At 43.9% G+C, this 20,793-nt stretch overlaps 2 protein-coding genes across 7 annotated transcripts in view; one reads left to right on the forward strand and one right to left on the reverse strand.

The window, feature by feature from the left end:
- Window positions 1–4,009, reverse strand: part of GMFG (glia maturation factor gamma) — a 56,613-nt gene extending 52,604 nt beyond the window's left edge. The window contains exon 1 of the mRNA XM_033954951.1: window positions 3,806–4,009. The gene's annotated coding sequence lies outside the window, so the exon portion shown is untranslated. The remainder of the gene's footprint in view (window positions 1–3,805) is intronic.
- The window catches only part of SAMD4B (sterile alpha motif domain containing 4B), a 65,234-nt gene that overhangs the window by 35,969 nt on the left and 8,472 nt on the right, over window positions 1–20,793 (forward strand). For 4 of the 6 annotated variants that reach the window (XM_033954944.1, XM_033954943.1, XM_033954947.1 and 1 more), the window contains exons 3-7: window positions 1,201–1,683; window positions 13,451–13,690; window positions 14,330–14,439; window positions 15,043–15,198; window positions 15,994–16,294. In XM_033954944.1, the coding sequence (XP_033810835.1) occupies window positions 1,201–1,683; window positions 13,451–13,690; window positions 14,330–14,439; window positions 15,043–15,198; window positions 15,994–16,294 (1,290 nt within the window). The remainder of the gene's footprint in view (window positions 1–1,200; window positions 1,684–13,450; window positions 13,691–14,329; window positions 14,440–15,042; window positions 15,199–15,993; window positions 16,295–20,793) is intronic. The other 2 variants (XM_033954948.1, XM_033954949.1) reach the window with 1 other exon arrangement.

Below are 20,793 nucleotides of genomic sequence, written 5' to 3' on the forward strand. Positions count from 1 at the left end.
GGTCCTCGAAAGCCATATTCCAGTCGGGTTTTCAGGATTTTTCCAATGAATATGCATGAGATCTATTTGCATGCACTGCTTTTAATGCATATTCATTGGGGAAATCCTGAAAACCCGAATGGAATACGACTTGAGGACCGGAGTTCCCTACCCCTGCACTAGAGCAATGGCTACTTCTTGAGTCCAGAGGTTTTTCTTTGGAGGAGATTTATCGCACAGCTACTTGGTCTTCTAAGAATACTTTTTCTAAGCATTACCGGTTGGATGTGGCGGTGCGTGCGGAGGCTGCTTTTGGTGCGTCGGTTATTGCCGAGGCGGCATTCGTTTCCCACCCTGATTGAGGATTGCTTTGCTACATCCCACTAGTCTCTGGATTCATCTGCTGCTGTTGCTGAGGAAGGAAAAATTATGTTCTTACCTGTTAATTTTGTTTCCTCTAGACGCAGCAGATCAATCTAGAGCCCCACCCTTTTTGGCTATTGGATCCCTGTTCGTGTTTCGCTTTTTCCACGATTTTGATATTGTTAGTAGTTCTCTCTATTATTACCTTTGCGATTTGTGATGGGAAAGAAGTTTTTTACATGTCGGACATATTCTGGTTCCGACTGCTTGGGCAAGGAGCAATACTGAGGATACAGGGAGGGTGCCAACCAATAGGACCACCTGTTAATCAGTTCTCTATCTCCACCTGCTGGTAGTTGTGTACTATCCCCACTAGTCTCTAGATTCATCTGCTGCGTCTAGAAGAAAGAAAATTAAGAGGTAAGAACATAATTTTTCCTTAATAGAGGCTTGTAGTGTTGAACCGGAAGTATAAAGGAGCAGGAGGAAACTGCTGAGTGATAAAAATGCCAAAAGCTTTAACATCCCTTTCCACTGTGCTCGGGAATGAGGGGTTGTGGGGCTATTGTAAGGGTCTTTGAAAAATCTATTGTGAGGTGCAAGGGGAAGAAATGTCCTGATGTATTATTTTTCTGACTAGTATGGGTTCATGTTAAATTGGAATTTCGTATTCCAGGCATGTGTGGGTAGAGGATTTGAGGCTAAGAGCTATGCCTGATGTGGATAGAGGATCAGAGGACATGGATATATTTCATAAGGAGCAAATCTTTTTTGCATAAGGTGAAAGGAGATTCGGAGGCTTTGGTTCATATAATAAGGCTAACCATAGTGATGCTTTTTCTTGTTTTTCCTTTCTAGCCCTCATCAGCCAGTGGCATCAAGAGTCAAAGGAGAAGACTCTTTCCCTTTTGCTGTCCCATTTGCCGCTGCTCCAGCCTCGCAACACAGAAGCAAAGTCAGAGTACATGAAACTGCTACAAAAAGTGCTTGCATATTCCATTGAGAACAACACGTATATTGAGGAAAGCCGCCAGCTTCTGTCCTATGCGCTAATCCACCCGGCCACCACCCTTGAGGACCGTAATTCGCTGGCACTCTGGCTGAACCATCTGGAAGAACGTCTGTCGGGCAGTTTTTCCAGCCAGGGCAGGGGGAGGCTAGATACCATCTACCACCCTCGTCAGGGCTCCGATGAATGGCAGAGCAACATGGACTCTGGCATCGGAGAAGTAGGACATGGCTGGCAAGAGAAGCCTCCCAGAGAAAATGGACATTTGAGTTTTCATTCTTCCACCTCGGTCCCATCTGCTATCAATAATATTGGGAGCAGCACAAACTCAGGTGAGAAGCTAATAAGTGTCGCATGACCCATGTTCTGCAAGTTGAATAGGCTGCTCTGTCGCACTGACTGAGGCATGAATGTATTCCTTTCTATGTGATTCTGTGGTACTGTAGTCTGCTGTGTGCAGCTTCCTCAAGCATCATCTATCTTTCTGCAGACCTGCTCAGCTGAGCGAGTTCTCTCTCCACCAGGTGATGGGGAAGAGAAATAAAGCTCTGTAGCCTCTAGTCCAGGGCTGCCCAAGTCCAGCCCTCGGGATCTACTGGCAGGCCAGGTTTTCAGGATATCCACAATGAACATTCATGAGAGAGATTTGCATACCAAGAAGACAGTGCAGGCAAATCTCTTTCATGCATATTCATTGTGGATACCCTGAAAACCTGGCCTGCCAGTAGATCTCGAGGACCAGACTTGGGCAGCCCAAGTCTAGTCCCAGAAAGAATCCTCAATATTTGTGTCCAGCAGATGGTGCAGATCTCTGTTCTTGTGTGGTGCTTTCACACTGGAAAGGAAGCCTGGGCTAGATCTCCAGGCCTCAGGAAACTGAGATAGCAAGGAATTTAGGTGATGGTTCTCTTATGGCTGATCTTCCTTTCTCTAGGGTTAGAGCTTCTAGAGCAGAGGATGTGCAGCCTTTCTACACAGAAGGCCTCATGAATATTGATATTATCCCTAGTGGGCCACAACATTATGCAATATTGGAACCAGAAATGCACAGAACTCCATAGATTACCTGTGATTTGATAAATAAGTACAAATGTAACAAAAAACAATGGAAAAAAACCGTTAGAATGGCTATTCTGAAAATATTTGTGAAATAAAATATTTAAAATTGCCAAAGCTCTGGTTAATGTTTTGTTCATCCCTGCTCTAGAGCAGGGGTGTCAAAGTCCCTCCTTGAGGGCCACAATCCAGTCGGGTTTTCAGGATTTCTCCAATGAATATGCATGAGATCTATTAGCATACAATGAAAGCAATGCATGCAAATAGATCTCATGCATATTCATTGGGGAAATCCTGAAAACCCAACTGGATTGCAGCCCTCGAGGAGGGACTTTGACACCCCTGCTCTGGAGGGATCTATAGCCCTCGATTGCTTTTCTGGACCTACTGTGGTACCAGCAATCAATTCGTGCCATTCTTGCCCTTAAAAAAAAAAAGGAGGTGGGGTGGAAAAGAAAGGGCATTCGTTCAGTGGGATATTTTTGTGTAAATTAATTTTTTTAAAAAGTAGATAAAGAGCAACATGCCCATCCAGTCTGCATACTAAACTAATTAGAGTTGTAATTGTTGTTTATCAGCTGACCCCTACCCTTCATATTTATTTTGAAGGGAAAGATCATTTTTGACTGTTTGAATAGAAGTGCTCTGTACTTGATTTCCATCCTTTTCCCATTTAAGAATCTTCTGGGACTTCTTTTGAATCCCATCACTGTTTCCTCAATCGCAGTTTCATATGATGCCCTCTAATTCTGCAGTTTTCTCCTTTTGAAATAGGTTGGTTCGTTCATTAATAGTCATTGAAATGTCTTTCCATTTCGGCTATACCAGCCCAGTCCAGAATGAATTCATTCATTTGAGGAGAGTGCGGTGCAGTGGTTAGAGCTACAGCCTCGGCACCTTGAGGTTGTCGGTTCAACCCCAATGCTGCTCCCTGTGACCCTAGGCAAGTTGCTTAATCCTCCATTGCCCCAGGTACATTAGATAGATAGGGAAAATGCTTGAAGAACCTGTATGTAAAATCACTTTGAGTGTGGTTGTAAGACTACAAAAAGGCGGTATACACGTCCCAATCGCTTTCTCTTTCCCTACTAGCAGATGGAGACAGAGAAAAAAATTGTTTCACGTGATTTCTCCCTTAAGGGTATCATGCAACCTGAAATGTTCAGTATTTTTCTCACTCTCCAAGCGGATGGTGAACAGACATGCAGCTCCTTAGTGGTGCTTGTCTGTCAGCTCAATTAAGCAGGGGGTTGTGCTGGATGAATTAACTAATTCTTCACTGCAGTTCCTCTCTGGGTGACAGGCAGTGGCGGGTCCTTCCCTTTCCCCTCAATATCCAATATTCTTCCCTGATTGCCTGCTGTATGAAGCAAAGCAAAGCTAAAGTTTGTTTCTTACCTTATACATGTGACGGTCTTCAGCAGGCAACTGTCCTTGCTGGCAGTTTGACTTTCTCCGGACACAAAGCAAGGGAGATGCAGGCACACTTGTTAGTGAAGTCCTCAGACTGATCCTGTGTGTCTATGCTCTGCTAGCTATAGTAAGCGATTTACTGAGCATGTACAGGGACTCCCACCTTCAGTAATGCCTCACCTTGATACTCATTTTTTTTTTCCTTCAGCTGGTCCTAATGGTTGCAGTTCTCCCCTCTTTCTCCACACACTCACTATTTAAAAAAAGAAAGAAGAAAACAAGGAAATTTAAAATTCCAAAGAGAAATAGATTTTTTTCTCCCTTATGTAAAAAAAATAAATAAATAAAAATCTGAGAAAAGGATCAAACTTCAAGTTTGCAGATCAGAACTGCAACTTCACAAAGTTTAACTACTCCTGAAACCAACGGCTCTTTAGGATCACCACAGAAGCCATTCTCTCCCTGAAGGTCGGTAAACACAGTGGAAGTTTTCTTATCTTTGCAGCTCTGCAATCTGACAAGAAGTGTCTGTATCACATCCAAAGGCTGCCCCCTCCCCCTGAGCCCTATTTTGGCACCACTGGGAGAGGTAACTTGATGATCTCCGACTACAGTGGACCAAAGACAGTCTGACATATCTCGCCAGGCAGGCGAAAAGCCATCAGAGACAGTCAGAAATGTGACCCTTTTCCTTTAGCTTCAGTAACTCTTCAGCATGATGCCGGTTCAAGGCTCACCCAGTCAGTTAAGCTGCATCGGCAAGCAGGGAAGACTTCCGCAGGCCAAGCTTTGACTTTGTGGTCCACCCCCCACCTCAGCCTCAAGGCATCATAAGGAGCCAGGTAATTTTTCTCAGTTATCAAAGGGCAACCCCCTTCTTTCCTGAAAGGCTGTTCTCAAGGCCCAAACTAAAACTTCGGCCCTTCAGGGGGAAGTGAAAGCAAGCCTTTATTCCTTCATTCAGCCTCAGCCTCTACCGCCCTTCCACACCTAGATTTGATGCTGGTGGTGGGGAGCTTGAGTAGAGACAGGTCTCCAGCATAGGGACTGCTACTCTTACCCCATCACACTGAGCCCTTCAATGACTTTTCCTACAGACTCACAGAAACGGGCTACAAATGTTAAACAGGGTACTCATAAAGTACAGCTATTTTTCAAAAGCACAGCTATTTTTCAGGTACCACTTCATAAGCTACTTCCTCCTCCAAGTATTTAGAGTAGACAGCTGGTAAAACAACCACTTTTTGACACCTGACGCCACTGTAGATGTAGCTAAAGCTGGAAGTAGCATCAGGCATGATTTGTGTCAAGGATAGGTGCCGGAAATCTAGTCCTTGAAAACCCTGGCCTACATTTCCGGCCCCTATCTTTCCCGAAGGTGCGATTCTGTAAACGTCACTGTCGTATAATTGACACATTGCTTTTAAGGCGGCCGCCAACAGCGAGCACTATTTATAGAATCCAGGCCTCGGTGTATTCCGACCCAGAGCAATAACCATATATCACTGCTTGCATCATTTTGGCTTCCTTGCTTATCCTCAATTCCTATACCTCCAGCAAGAGATTTATTTATGTATTTATTTTGAATCATTTTTATTAAGGAATTCAAGTAATAATAAACAAGGCATAACAACTTACAAAGCAAACACAGTACCAGCAATGAAATTAAATACCGACTGGAAGAACAGCAGACCATATCATAGATTATTTTTATCAAGATTTTTTCTTTAAAAAAAAAAAAAGGAAAGAAATTCAACTTTATTTCCACAAAACAATAAATAGAAGAGATTCTCTAGCTATACTTCAGTTATGCGCTATCTCGTCCACAGCAACAAAGAAGACGTAGGTATCCCACAGAAAACAAAGTGAACACAAATGAAGTAGGAACCAAAACAGGCAAGTGAACAAAGTAGTGCTGTTCAATCAGGAGTCCATTGATATCTATAAAACAATATACAATAAAACAACTATAACATAGAAAATAAAATCAATTTATAATAATAAAATATTTAGGTCCTCCTTTACAAAGCTGCGCTAACGTTTTTAGCACCGGTCGCTGTGGTAAAAACCCCAACACTCATAGGAATTCTATGAGCTTAAGAGTTCTTACCACCATGGCCGGCGCTAAAAACGCTAGCAGGGCTTAAAGGAGGGGATTAAAAAAAGACATGAGCCTCTTAACCTGAAAATCCATAAAAACATGTGTAAGGCGACAGAAAAGAGTTTGTTCAAAAACAACTATAACATACAAAATAAAATAAATTTATAATAGTGCCATCAAAAGTATAAACAGCTTAAGTTCTATGTACAGTAGACGAGTGTCTCTTAACCAGAACTCAAGCAACCAGCAAAAAAATCAAAGAAATACTGTAAATAAAATCAATTTCTGGCAGAAATGTAAACTTGGCATGCCACATCTGAGTATGTCCACGCTTTGCCTACCACATGTCCGATAGTTTGTCTGGAACAGTTTATGGTATGGCATAGTATAGGATCAAGTATTAGGTAGGCCTATTTTTAATAGTAACTTTCAAGCAACCAGAAGCTACATTTATCTGCCATCTATCAATCCCCATGGGTGCCGGTTAACTGATAGTCTACTGTATATTTTTTATGTGCATTTTTGGAACATACACTTCCCCCTCCCTATTCGCGGTTTCGATTATCTGCAAAAAATTTTTTTTTTTTTCAGGGGTGGGAAAGCATAGTTTAGGACCTTCCCGTCTTCAGCATTTCACAGATTACTCCTTACCTGGTGGTCTAGCGGGCTTTCGGGGCAGGAGCGATCTTCCTACGCTCCTTCCCCATGTAGCTCGCCAATAGGAAATGGCTGCCGTGAGCTCCCGTCATAGTCTCGAGAGACTACAGGAACTCAAGGCAGTCATTTCCTATTGGCGATCTGCATGGGACAGAAGCATAGGAAGTTCGCTCCTGTCCCGAAAGCCTGCTAGATCACCAGGTAAGGCCGGGATGCCGGGGGAAGGTGGGAGAGAGGCGAGGGTGGGTCAGAGCTGAACGAGAAGTTATTTGCGGTTTTTCATACTTCGCAGTCCGGCTCTGCCCCTATCCCCCGCGAATACCAAGGGAGAAGTGATACATTTTATGGATTTTCTGATAAGAGGCTCATGTCTATATTTCCTTTTTTTTTTTTTTTTTAATATTTTGTAACAAACTTATTATATTTTGTTTTATAGATATCAGGGGACTCCTGATGAAGGCTCTTTTGCTGAAACAGCTTGTGTTGAGTCCAGGGAGTGAGTGTTCCATAATAAAAAGAGCCAATTTAAACTGTCTGAACCTCGCCACTTTGTTCGCTTGTCTGTTTTGGTTCCGTCTTCATTTGTGTTCTACCTCTTTCACGAACATTCTACACTACCTTGCCTGTGAATTTTTAATGACCCTCAACTTACCAATTACCTAATTCCTTGGTTGATTCATCCACCTTCAAATTGTTTACAGTGGGATTATAAAGGACATCATTTTTGGTTTCAGACTTAAAAAAGAATCAAAATCAACAGAGTTCCTCCAGGGACAGAGCTAAGACTGAGTATTAATGCTGAGCATTGCCCATCCCCATGGATAACTGCGGGAAATAATCCCATGTCATTCTTTAGTGTCTATCTCAACCTCGGTCCTTCTACACCAGCATTCTTCAATGCAAGGCTTGAGGGTCAGTGATTGTGCCCATTCATACGCTAATTATTCCCTCTCTCCTTAAAGAAAGACATGGAGATGGTTTCCCACGGTTATCCACAGGGACGGGAGCGGTGATTAATTTTGTCACCGTGCCATTCTCTACTTTCATGAGCTTGATTAGCTGTTAGGATATTGAAAATTCTCTAGCAAAGGCTTCTCTGTCAATATTTAAGTCTCCTTTAGTTGAAGATTCCACACAGTATGCAACACCGTTTTCAAATATTGATTATTTAACTAAACCCACTTTGGGCTGCAACCCCTAAACTTGAAGTTTCAAGTTTATTAAAATTTGATCACTTTATATAAAATTCTAAGCGATTTACAATTAAAATAGGGGAATACAGGCAACTTCTGTGGCTCCCCTCAGTACTCCCTTCGGAACCCAAAATAGTTGGCAGCAGCCGCTCTGTTTGCAGCTCGGCGCGTCAGGAGAAATTACTTTGCAGAGACCGTAAGCTGCTCCACTCCCACCCCCTCAGGTCCTGTTTTGGCCTGCTGGGGGAGATGAATCGCTGCTCCCCAACATTAGCTGATCGGGAGAAGACCACGGCTGCTTTGGGACACAGCCAACAATCATCAAGCAAGTGTTAACGCTCATTAAGAAATCACCAGCAGCATAGATCCATATAAGGTACCACTACAGAACGTACCATCATGAATCAGAATGAAGCTAATTGAAATCAATCAAAGCTGAAACCAGCAACTATCGCCAAAGTCATGGTGAATGCTGCTGAGTTAGCATTATAGCAGCAGCTAAAAGGATCCTATATGGAAGACATTAAACCAAACCAACTTAATGGTGATTAGCTGGCTACTCAATTGAGAAACAAAGCCAGTGTCAGACAGTCTTCTACAGTCTGTGCCCTGATCGTGGCTGAGCAGACAGGCCAGTGCTGGGCCGACTTCCCTGGTCTGTGCCCTGACAATGGCAAGGCAAATCAAGTTCTAATACACATAGATAATAGCACATCATACCTTATGCGTTTGCCTTGTTGGACAGACAGAATGGACCATGCAAATCTTTCTCTGCCTACATCTACTATGAATTATAGTCATATGGTATTATTACATTAGGTAAAACTATGCAGAACACAGTTGATGCTGACCCAAAACATGCAGTCGATGTGCAGATGTCACAACGGCAAAAACAGTTCCTAGACATGCAAATGCATAGTAAAGAGTGACACGGGGACAAGTTTTTCCCGTCCCTGCAGGAACTCATTTTCCCGTCCCATCCCCGCGAGTTCTTTTCCTGTCCCTGTCTCATTCCTGCACGCTCCATCCTCATCTGCACAAGCCTCAAACACTTTAAAATCCTAAGAGGCTTGTGCGGTTAAGGCAGGGCTTACAGGAATAGGGCAGGGATAGCGACAAAACTCGTGGGGATGGGGAAATTGAGTTTCTGCAGGGATGGGGACAAATGTCATTCTCTAATGCATAGCCAGCCAAAGAAACAGGCATGTTAGATGACACTATAAAGTATAGTGAAAAAAAAATTAAAAACCTACCCACTATTAATGCAGTATAAAAAAATAGTCCACTGCTCTGAAAAGAGAAGGTTGACAGTGCCCCTTCAGAGCAGGATTGGGATGATTTGAAATCCCTTTCCATTCCTTTGTTTTCACTGGGCTTTTTGCGATGGTGGATGATGTGGGATTCCTTTTGAGGTTCAGTATCCAGGGGGCAGGAGCAGCGGCGAATCACAGTGTGATCCCTCCATGCATTGCCTTTTCAGATCAGCTTCAGTATTTCTGATACCTTGTCTATACTGAAGCTTTATGCCCAGCAGCCTTCCACCTTGCAGTGCTCTATCATGCGTGACACTAATGCACAGACAAACTGTTTTCCAGTTCACCCGGATCTTACCTCTTTGGTTACTGACCAGTGGGAGAATCCTGAAGGCTCACTTAAGGTGGCCACAGCTATTTCTCGACTATCCTATGGCTCCGGACTTCAGCAACTGTTTGTCCAACCAGTTGCGCAAGTTACCAAGCGCACCTCTCTTCCTAGTTAAGGTGGAGTGATGCTGAAAGACACACAGTACCATAGAGTAAATGTGGTCCTGAAAAAACAGTTTGAAGCGCTGGCTTTGGTTATCAAAGCTGCAGTGCCTGCCTCCTTCATGGGACGTGTCCTGCCATACCAGACTGCAGACTAGTCCCTTGGAGCTTGGGAACTTCTGTCCCCACATGTTTAAGGAGGGCGTGGATTAGGTGGCTGATGCTCATTAGAGTCCTGGGTAAGGTTTCAGCTTACTCCATTTTGGCCTGCCAGATGCTCTGGATCAAACAGTGGGCGGGTGACTCAACTTCCAAGGCCACTAAGCAGATTACCCTTCAAGGGGCAGATGCTGTTTGGCATTAACCTGGATGAAACATTACCTACACAAGCTGTCGGTATATTACATAGTGGTGTGAACAGTATGTAGCAAATGATCTAAGTAGCCAACATAGCAGAGAATGGGAGCTTTCAGCAGAAACCACCTCCTTGATTTGTGAACAAATGGGCTTCCTTGGATAGATCTCTTGGAAACTTGGTGGAATGTCAGGATTGATTCTTTAGCTACTGGCAGGAGCCTAGCTCAGAGGGGATAGATGGTCTCACTCAGCAGCAGCCCTAGATTTTGCTTCTGTGTTCACTCCATGGCCACGAATTGGGAGAGTGATCCAGTAGATTAAAGACCACCTGGAACAGGTCATCCTGGTAGCAGCCAACTGGTCTTCATGTATCTGATATGTCGTTCTCAGGAGGCTACAAGCAGGTACTCTGCTCTGGTTGCCCAGGGAGAAGGGCCTTCTGTATCGGGGTTTGTTTATTTATCCCCCGCCCTTATCCTGGGCGAGTTACACACTTACTTACATACAAAATAAAAATGACACATAACAAGTCTCGTCAATGACCAACATCGTTATAACCATAAAACAGTCCAGACCGTAGAATATATCAGTATCAAGCACCCTGAACTCAATAATCTCCACTCCTCCTCAATTAACCAATCTCAGACCCTGTATTTCATTTGACAAAACAGGTGTCTTTTGAATAGTTTCTTAAAATTCTGTATAGTCTGCTGTTGACGAATATACTCAAGAAGGTTGTTCCATTCTCTGGGATCGATACAATGGAAAACACTATCCCTGGAGGATGATAACCTCAGATCCCGCACAGATGGAATCAGCAGATCAAAATGGTCCGTAGACCAAAGCAATCGAAGTGAATCTCATGGCAAGATACTCTGGATCAGGTTGTAGGCACATGAAAATATTTGCCAGTAGCTTATAATATATCTTGTCCCTTACCTTCAACCAGAACAGACTTATATAGTACTCTATCACATGCTCATGTCTTCCCAACCTAAACAACGATCTTGTCACCGAATTCTGGGCAACCTGTATCACACACAAAGCTGACCCTGGCACTCCCAGGAACGCCAGACTACAATAGTCAAAAAAACAGTACCATCGTCTGCAGCACCGTCCTAAACAGAGGAGCCACCAGATAAAGCCTAAGACCATTCACTAACCGTAGATGGAACTACACCTTCCAAACTACTGCTATTACCTGCCCTCTAAGGGTAAGTCCACAAGCACACCAAGATACTTCACCTCCCGTCTCACCAACATTCTTTCTCCTAGTAAATCAACTGCCACCAGGACATTAGGGCTTAGAGATCTCGTGACACACAACACCTTTGTCTTCTGAATGATTAATTTCAACCTATTGTGGTCCATCAACTGTTTTATCTCAACCAACTGTAGGCGTGATGATACCCCTTCAAAATCCCCATCAATAGGGGAAATAAATTGGATATCATCAGCATAGTCAGTAGGATACACCGAGATCTGCAAGCATTTTACACAGTGGTACGAGATACAAATTAAAGATCCATTCTGGCTTAGGACTGGACCCTTGAGAATAAGGCAATGTTCTTCTTTATCGGCAATGACCACACTCCTAAATCGAGAAAGACATTAACAACCTCCCTTTGTGTGTGTTAGAATTTGAAGGCTGCTTGCTTGGTCCAGAGAGGAAGCTGTTCTGCCCTTTAAAAGATCAGTACTGTATGGGGTTTGGACAAAGATTTGTCTTTAATTCTCCAAGTCCAAGCGACAGCCAATGTTTTTTGCAGAAGCAAGGATTCTCTCTTACTGCTAATCCTAACATGGTTTTGTTTTTTGACGAGAGTTACTGCAAGCAGGTTAATTCTCTCTATTTTACTCGGCTCTTCCTGGAGTCTCAATCTGGTCTTCAGATCCTGACAGTGGTCCCTCCTTTTGAGCCCTGGAGGGATGCTTTCATTAAAGACGTATTCCTCAAGATTGCGTTATTTACAATTTGTTCATAGCATATCTTGGTTCCAAGCTCTTTCATGCAGAGGTCCTTCCCACCCCTCCTGAGGAAGAAAGTTAGGGATTGTTTTATTCTTTTCCATGTTATCCGGAGAGCCTAATTCTGGCTTTTTACTTATTATATATACTCTAATATAAACCTAGATTTTTGAGCCAGAAAACAAGCCCAAAAATGGAGTTTTACTGCTGCTTCTGCTACTACTACTTATCATTTCTACGAAAGCTGTAAGAGACCATTTCTGTTCAATAGAGCTTATAAGTTAATTAAAACAAACAGGACAAATAAGAGTTAGGGAATTTCTAAAAGAAGGATAAAACAGACAAGGACCCATCGCAGGCCTCTCCCTGGGCCTACCTTAAGCCTTGCTGGTCCAGTGGTGAGCTTGGGCAAGAGTGATCCTCATATGTTTCTGCCCCATGCAGTCTCACTTCTCAAAATTGCTGATGCGAGTTTCCACAGTAACCTTGTGAGACTGCCTTGAGTTCGATTTATATTTGAATCAACCTTTTGGGGGGAAAATAGGTTAGATGGGTTTATATTCGAGTATATACGGTAGTTCTTCCTGAAGTGTTGGAAGTGATTATATAATTCTGAAGGGCTGTCCTTGGGTTTTAGGAAGATGGTTTTATTTGGATTTGAACTGTAGTCTATTCATGCATTCTATTTATTTATTTGAATGTTTTCTATATTGTTTAAAGAACTAAATGGTTCATATTAGTTAAAAATAAACTAAAATCTTCATAAGTAAATAATTTCTTCTGTTCAAATAATGACTAAGAAGTCACAAAAATAAGAACATAAGAAGAGCTTTACTGAGTCAGACCAATGGTCCATCAAGCCCAGTAGCCCGTTCTCACGGTGACCAATCCAGGTTATTAGTACCTGTCCAAAATCCAAGGAGTAGCAATATTCCATGCTACCAATCCAGGGCGAGCCAATCAACACAAGGTCGCAATTGACCCGCCAATGCATTCCACGTCTTAAACACTGGCAATACAGAATGTCGTTGCTCTTGTATCTGCATAGTTGCCCTGCATTCTTGGATTTAATAATCTTTTGTTTTCAGATCATAAGGATCTATTTGGCTTATAGATCGCTATGATTTGCCAGAAATACCTTGGTGTTTGAAACAGTTTGATAGATCACAGAAATAACCTTATGTTGTACCTGGGAAAAAACTGGAGCCAGTGTAATTTCTTCAAAATTGACGTTGTGTGCCATCCTATTGGCACCCAATACTAGCCTAGCTGCAACATTTTGTATCGTAACATAAGCATAGTTCTTTGTATTTCTGCTTGACCTAGCAGCATTCAGAATTAGTTTTCCATGTGGGATTATAAGGGGACTGAGGGCTACAGAACTATTTATTCATGTCTCCATCTATTGGTGGGGGGGCTATAATCCATTTACCTAGATTGATCTGGTAAGACTTAAAGGGAGACAATGAATAGGTATGTTTAATTTTCACTTTAGATGCCACAAAGTTCTCACCATTTAGATGCCACAAAGTTCTTAGCATTTATTTCCTGTTGGTGGATGTCTTTTTTTCTTAGTTGAAACTTGGGCTCCCCTTGTCTCCCCTTCCAGTTCTTCCCTGCCAGCTGCACCCCAGTCCACTGAAGCGTTCCATGTCCCTCATCCCCACAAGCCAGCAGATTCCCGGTGACTGGATGGGTATAGAGGAAATCTGTACACGCACTTCATTTGTCAACTCGGAGCATGCACCATTGTCTCCGCAGAACAGTATGGCATCCTCAGGCAGTGAGCAGACAGAGGAGCAGAGCTCCAGCCGCAACACATTTCAGGAGGATGGCAGTGGCATGAAAGGTATGGAGAGTAGTTGAGGTGATTGTGTTGTTTCCTCTTCCCTAGAGTCAGCATGGCACAATTGGCACATTAAGTGTAAATGGCTAACTCTTAACATAAGCATTAACACACTGGGACAGACCAAAGGTCCATCAAGCTCAGCATCTTGTTTCCAACAATGGCCAACCCAGGTCACAAGTACTTGGCAAGATCCCAAATGAGTAAAACAGATTTTATGCCATGGTTTTTCCCCCCTAAGTCCACCTTAATGATTTGTGGACTTTTCCTTTACAAACTTGTCCAAAACTTTTTTAACCCCTGATATGCTAACTGCTTTGCCACATTCTTTGGCAACAAATTTCAGAGCTTAATTACATGTTGCTTGAAGAACAATTTTCTCCCATTTGTTTTAAAATTACTACTTAGCTTAGCATACTCCCTAGTCCTCATATTTTTGGAAAGAGTAAACAAGCAATTCACATATACTCATTCTGCTCCAATCAGTATTTTATAGACCCAAGTCATGCTGTTTGTGTTCACCATAGTAGAGATTTTTTCCATTGTGTTTAAATCTGTTGATGGAGGTAGGTGTGGCAGAGCTACCAATCTGACCTTGTAGGTTGGGAATGAATTCTGAAGCTATTGTGCCCTTCTTCCCAGATGTTCCCACCTGGCTAAAGAGCCTTCGCTTACACAAATATGCTGCTCTGTTCTCCCAGATGAGTTACGAAGAAATGATGACTCTTACAGAGCATCACCTGGAGTCACAGGTGAGCATCATACGTATACTTTTACATACATGTAGAGTTGATATGCTTGTTTGTGCTCCCAGGATGGGATGACATTTGTGAACATTTCACCCATCTGAAAGAAGCTTTAGGAGATGCTGTGGGGTGACTGAGACAGACTTGTACAGTTTGTGTCCCATATATGGTGATTCATTGTAGGATCGGTTAGGGAGGGCATCAATGGGAACTCCACTAACTTGGAACATGAGGGTGTTACTGGCCAGACTTTACAGTAGATGTCCTGTAAACAACGGGATGGTTGGATAGGTTGAAGTGAGCTTAGATGGCAACTTTAGCAGTTAGAACCTAGGACAATACCAGGTGGACTTTAGTCTATGGCCTAGAAATATCAAAGAAGAGATGAGTTAATTTAATCATGTATTTTTAATGAGAATAATTTATGGGCAGACCAGATGGACCGTTCAGGTCTTTATCTGCCGTCATTTACTATGTTACAGAATGTATAATGAAAGTTTTATATGTGGTGTACAGGGAATGGATTTTCTTTTGAGTCATCATAATTGGGCTTCTAATTGCATTACCCTAGCCCTGGCAATCTACCACAATCACTTTCCCACCTCCCAGTTACCCTTCTGGTATCAACCTGATGACAAGATTCCAAATTTAGATGCTGCTATTTTTTGTGCTGGACAGAATGTGACCAAGGGAGCACGACACAAAATAGCGCTGAGCATTCAGAAGCTGCGGGAGAGGCAGAGCCTGCTGAAGTCACTGGAGAAGGTAAGACATTGTTCCCAGCCTTTAGGAGATCTGTAACCCTGCATGGGCTGGGAGATGAGCAGTAGTGGCAGCAGCCTACAGGGGGACTGGAGCAGCTCAGCCTATAGGACCAGGAGTGGAAGGATCGGAGATGACCTGTAGAGCTGACAGCAACAGCAGTCAGCATAGATTAGAAGGAGCAATGATGGTGAGATCAGCAGTGTTCCCCAGGACCCAATAATGAGCAACAGCAATGGCATGGACCACAAAGCTAATAAGAAGACATATTGGGAAGAGGGGAATAGATGTAGGCTAAGGGGGGGGAGGAGAACTTGGATAGGGATGGACTGCTATGGGCATAGTGAGAAATTGCTGAAGAGCAGGTCCATGGTCCCTGAACCTTTGAGGTTCATAAGCAGTTTTTACAGCCCAAAGGCTGAAAATTCCTGGTAAAACGCATAGCAAACGTCCACCAGAAATGCCTTGAAACTTAGTCTCAAAAGTACTTTCCTGAGGGTAGAGGGTTTGGATGATGGTGTCACCTCGGTTAACTCTAAGTGAGTCTTGTCTCCAGAATTTCAGTTTCAGACGATTTGATACTTGGTTGGAATAGTACCATGAAACTGGTTTTGAGACATAAGAAATAGGTCTGCTCAAGACTTTCCACAAGTCCCTAACCTGAATCTGTAATGAATCACAGGAAACAGAAGCAACTGACTTAAGGTTCTGAAGATTAACAAAGAAATAACAGGCGCTGCATGATTTCCTCATTGCTAGTCTAGATGCTCTTGTAAGTTGTCTTCCATTGCCTTACAGGATATTTTGGAAGGGGGTAATCTGCGGAATGCCCTTCAAGAGTTACAGCAGGTAATTATTACCCCCATCAAAACCTACAGCCCTGTGCAGGCTCCTCAGAAGGAGGGATCTGCAGTAGAAGGGCAGACGGCTGTTGGTTCTAAAGCCAGCTTAGACAAGAGCAGCAATGAGCCAGATGGAAAAGACACCAGTACTGATGGATTTCAAGCCCAGACTACTTCCCCTTGTGATGGAGAGTCGGCATCAGCACCCATTCCAGAAGGCGATATTCCAGGGCAGCTCACCAGGGTTATGGGTAAAGGTGAGAAATAACTAGTTATGATTAGCTTGGTTAGGGAGGGGAGGATCTCTGGAAAAGGCAGTGTTGGGGCAGGAGGTACATCTACCTAACATGCATTCTAAAGCAATGTGTCTAGTGGTCCTGAACACTAGGGTTTTGCATCTGAACCTGCAAGTTGTTACAAAATGCTGTCGAGTGATCTTTTGAATTCCGCCTCCTTCCCAGTGAGTTGCTCCTGCCTCCTCAGATTTTTCAGCAAGCAAGTTGCTCTGCTCTATGGTTTTATTATTTTCGGGCATTTATTGTCTAAGTGTTCAGTCGGATGCTCGGTGCTGAGAGGTTCCCACTTGTTGGGACCTCTGACTGGGAGAAGATGCAGGCTCACACTGCAGAAGTCTACTGCTAGGAGGATAAGCCCTCAAGGACATCTAGCTATTTTTTTTATCTCGGGGGGAGGGGGGCGTCCCCTGCATAGCTGCTCACATCCCTGATTATCAGGAGCTTCAGTGCAGGCTGTTTGACTCTTTCCTGGCTTGGCCAGGTTTAATAGTGGCCCGGATGCATGGTCCTCTCTTCCTTTGCAGTGCAAGGTTTTCTGGGGGTTGAAGCTCAGTCCGACTTGGACCAAAAGACCAAGTTCGTCCAGCGAACCTGTGAGACAGAGTTGTCCATTTATACCAACTGTATTCCGCTGAAACAGGCAGGCACATGGCACAGTGAGTAAGGCTATTATAGCCTATAGGGAAAATTGGAGGTTATCTAAAATTAAAATTGAAAGATTTCTGCAGCTAGAGCCAAGGTCCTCCACCTCTAAAACCCCTTTCCCTGCAATTTTTGTATTTCAGGAAAGTCCCCACGGGCTGTTTTTGGCTCAGTTTTACTGGCGGTGGCCATCTTTGATTTTAAATAATCTTTTTTTGAAAGCCTCAATCAGCCTCAAAACCCCTGAATTGTACTTAAAATTAACAGGAATGGACCCCTCAGGTCATGCCAGCGGGAGAGGGACGGGAGATTTGGACTCAGCCTCCTTTGAGTCCTCCAGAGCTGAAGATCCGCAGGAGGCACATTCCCAAGAGAAGAGACCCTTTCCAAAGCCCTCCAAAGGTACATTAGCCAAGCATAGACACTTGGTGGCCACAGAGCCCAGGAAGATTGGTAGGGGATCTCTGCCGGGGTCCTTGAGACCCACTGTACAAGGCTTTACACTGGATTTTGTAAGCCTTATGTGGCATGAGAGCAGCAATAAAGAAGCGGTAGTGGCCCTGGACCAGGAGGAAAACCACCACAGTGTGCTGGCTGTTCAAAGCCTCTGCGCTCTCAAGCATTATTTCTACCTTGCTATGAGAATTGAAACTGGAATTTCCTCCAGACCCCTTGTCACAGTGTTCAGTTATGAGTGGCTCAGTTGCTTCGACTACGTTCTTTTCCTTGCATCTGGACATCATAGAGCTGGTCAGGAATCACTGGGAGTCTCCAGAAGGGTCCCTGAAAGTGGCTAAGACTATGGTCAAGTTTTACCCAGTGGCTCAGAATTTCCAGCAGTTTGATCTGCTGAAAGTGGATTCGCTGGTGGTGCAGGTCATCAAAAGAACCTCCTTGCTTAGTGAAGGAGGTGTGATGTTAAAGTATACTCAGGACTCTAAAGTGGATGTGGTACTTAAGCGGCAATTTGAAGCTTTAGCCCTAGGGATTAAGACAGCATCTGCAGCTTCCTTTGTGGTATGTGCTTGCCACACTCATCTGTCTCGAATCCCTGCCTCGAAGGACAGCAAAGATCCCTAAATACTCTTATCTAGGATGGATTATTTTTCTTACTCATTAGTAAAGGCATCTGGAGTGGATTATATAATAGACGCTATGTATGATATCGTCAGAGATATGAGCAAGGTGTCAGCCTATGCGATCTCCACCCAGTGGATGCTCTGGATCAGACATTGGGCAGGAGATTCAGCCTCTAAAGTCACTCTGAGCAGACTTTCCTTTCAAAAGCAGATCAAGTTTCAGGTTTACAAGTTTTTATTAAAATTTGATAAATCGCCTATCCAAATCCTAAGTGATGTACAAGCAGTAAATGGGAATTAACAAATGATAAAAACGTACAAACTAACACAAATTTTAAAAAAACAATTTACATGATCTGAGAGGAAAGAACATAAGATTTGCCGCTCCTGGGTCAGACCAGTGGTCCATCGTGCCCAGCAGTCCGCTCATATGGCTGCCCTTAGGTCAAAGACCAGTGCCCTACTAGAATCTAGCCTTACCTGCGTATGTTCTGGTCCAGCAGGAACTTATCTAACTTTTTCTTGAATCCCTGTAGGGTGCTTTCCCCTATAACAGCCTCTCCTTTACATTTGTACAGAGTCTATCCCCTTTTAACTCTAGAGAGTGCCCTCTCGTTCTATCCACCTTGGAGAGGGTGAACAATCTCTTTCTCTACTAAGTCAATTCCCTTCAATATCTTGAATGTTTTGATCATGTCCCCTCTGTCTCCTCTTCTCAAAGGAGAAGAGGCCCAGTTTCTCTAGCCTCTCATTGTATGGCAACTCCTCCAGTCCCTTAACCATTTTTGTCGCTCTTCTCTGGACCCTTTCAAGTAGAACTATGTCCTTTTTCATGTACGGCGACCAGTGTTGGACCATGGCCCAGTACAGCGGCACGATAACCTTCTCAGATCTGTTTGTGATCCCCTTCTTAATCATTCCTAGCATTCTATTCGCCCATTTCACCGCCGCCGCACATTACGTATACGATTTCATTGGAAAGGGGGAAGAAATACATTTTATAATAGAATAGGAAGACACTTGAGGAAAAATACGATATGGATAGGGAATAGAAATGAATAATTTGAAGGAAAAGCTAGCAAACCTGTCTATTAATTAAGGTATATTGAAGGCATCTTTAAATAGGTAGCATTTTAGTTTGCTTTTGAATCAATCTGTTTGGCAAGAGCCTTGTTGGCCAGTATAATGGACCATCATCCTAAGGCTTTGCCGGACAGCAGACCCCAGATGACTTGGGGTACAGGATGTGGGAATTTTCAAGACTCTTGAAGATTCCGTCCTTACGCATGTGGCCAAGTGACTCAGAGGTTCTTTCAGGGGTCACAGCAGAGGTTCAGCAGGGGTAGGAGACGACAAGCCTATGGCTGTCGTCTCTCCCCAAACTCCAAGAAAGCATAATTATGTTAAGACAGGGGGCCAAGTCCCTCCAGATGGGAGGCAATCTATTGACCTTTTGGTCAGTCTGGGCTCAGATAGGCGCAGATCGTTGGGTCCTAGAAGTTGTTTGAGAAGGTTACAAAATTGAGTTATATAACCCCCCTTCCAGATCTCTTGCCAATTCTCTGGTCAGAGAGAGCCCTCAAGAGTCCTGGTAATGGTACAAAGATTGTTGTATCTTTGTGCCATAAAACTGGTAGTGGACGAAGAATCGGGCTCCAGCAGATACTCCATATACTTCATCATGCCAGAGAAAGGCTCAGATGACTGGAGGCCAATTCTAGACCTCATGTTGGTCAATGTTACACTGAAAGTGCCACATTTCTGCATGGAGACCATTCAGTTAGTCATGGTGGCAGTGGTGCCAGGGCATTTTCTTGCCTCCCTCGATTTGATGGAGGCCTGAATCCACATTCCAATTTTGCCAGCCCACAGGAGGTAGTTACGGTTTTATGTGCAAGAGCAGCATTTCCAGTTCTTGGTGTTTCCTTCCAGCCTCCAAGGTGGTGGTGGCAGCACTCCTCTGCAATGCAGGGATCCAGGTGTACCCATATTTGGATGATTGGCTAATCAGAGCCTCGTCCAAGGAAGAAGATGAACTGGCAGTTTCGAGAGTGGTCCAACTCCTCCAGGACTTAAGATGGATTGTCAACTTCAAGAAAAGCCAGCTGGAGCCAACCCAGTCCCTGGAGTACCAGGGAGTTTTGTTTGATATAGCCTTGGGCCGGGTCTTTCTTCCAGAGCCACAGAGACTGAAGCGCTGTAAGCAGTTTTCAGACCTGCTATGGAGTCCGACTCCCACAGTGTGTCATTATCTGTAGATCCTGGGGTCGATGGTGACAGCCATAGATGTTGTCCCATTGGCAAGAGTACACATGAGGCCTCTCTAAGAGTCTGTTCTCTCTAGATGGTTTCTCCAGACAGACTTGCTTCAACAACTGCTTCCCTGGTTACTGGGAGTGAAGAGCAGTTTGTGGTGGTGGCAGCAGCCGACTGCCATCTGAAGGGGCATGCCTCTGAATTTCCTTCTGGGAGATTCTAACGACCGATGACAGTCTTTACGGTTGGGGGAGGGTGGGGGGGTCACTGCAACAGACACCCAGTTCAGGGTCATTGGACACTTGCTCAGCAAAAGTGGCCCTTAAATCGACTAGAATTCAGAGCCATTCAACTAGCGCTTCAGGCACTGGAGAAGTCTCTGGAAGGCAAGGCAGTCAGTCTTCTCAGACAATACGACAGCGGTGGCCTGTCAGAAGGCAAGGAGGCACCAGAAGCACCCCATTATGCCTAGAAGCTCAATTC

The sequence above is a fragment of the Geotrypetes seraphini genome, chromosome 8, assembly GCF_902459505.1.
Source record: "Geotrypetes seraphini chromosome 8, aGeoSer1.1, whole genome shotgun sequence".
Taxonomy (NCBI): Eukaryota; Metazoa; Chordata; class Amphibia; order Gymnophiona; family Dermophiidae; genus Geotrypetes; species Geotrypetes seraphini.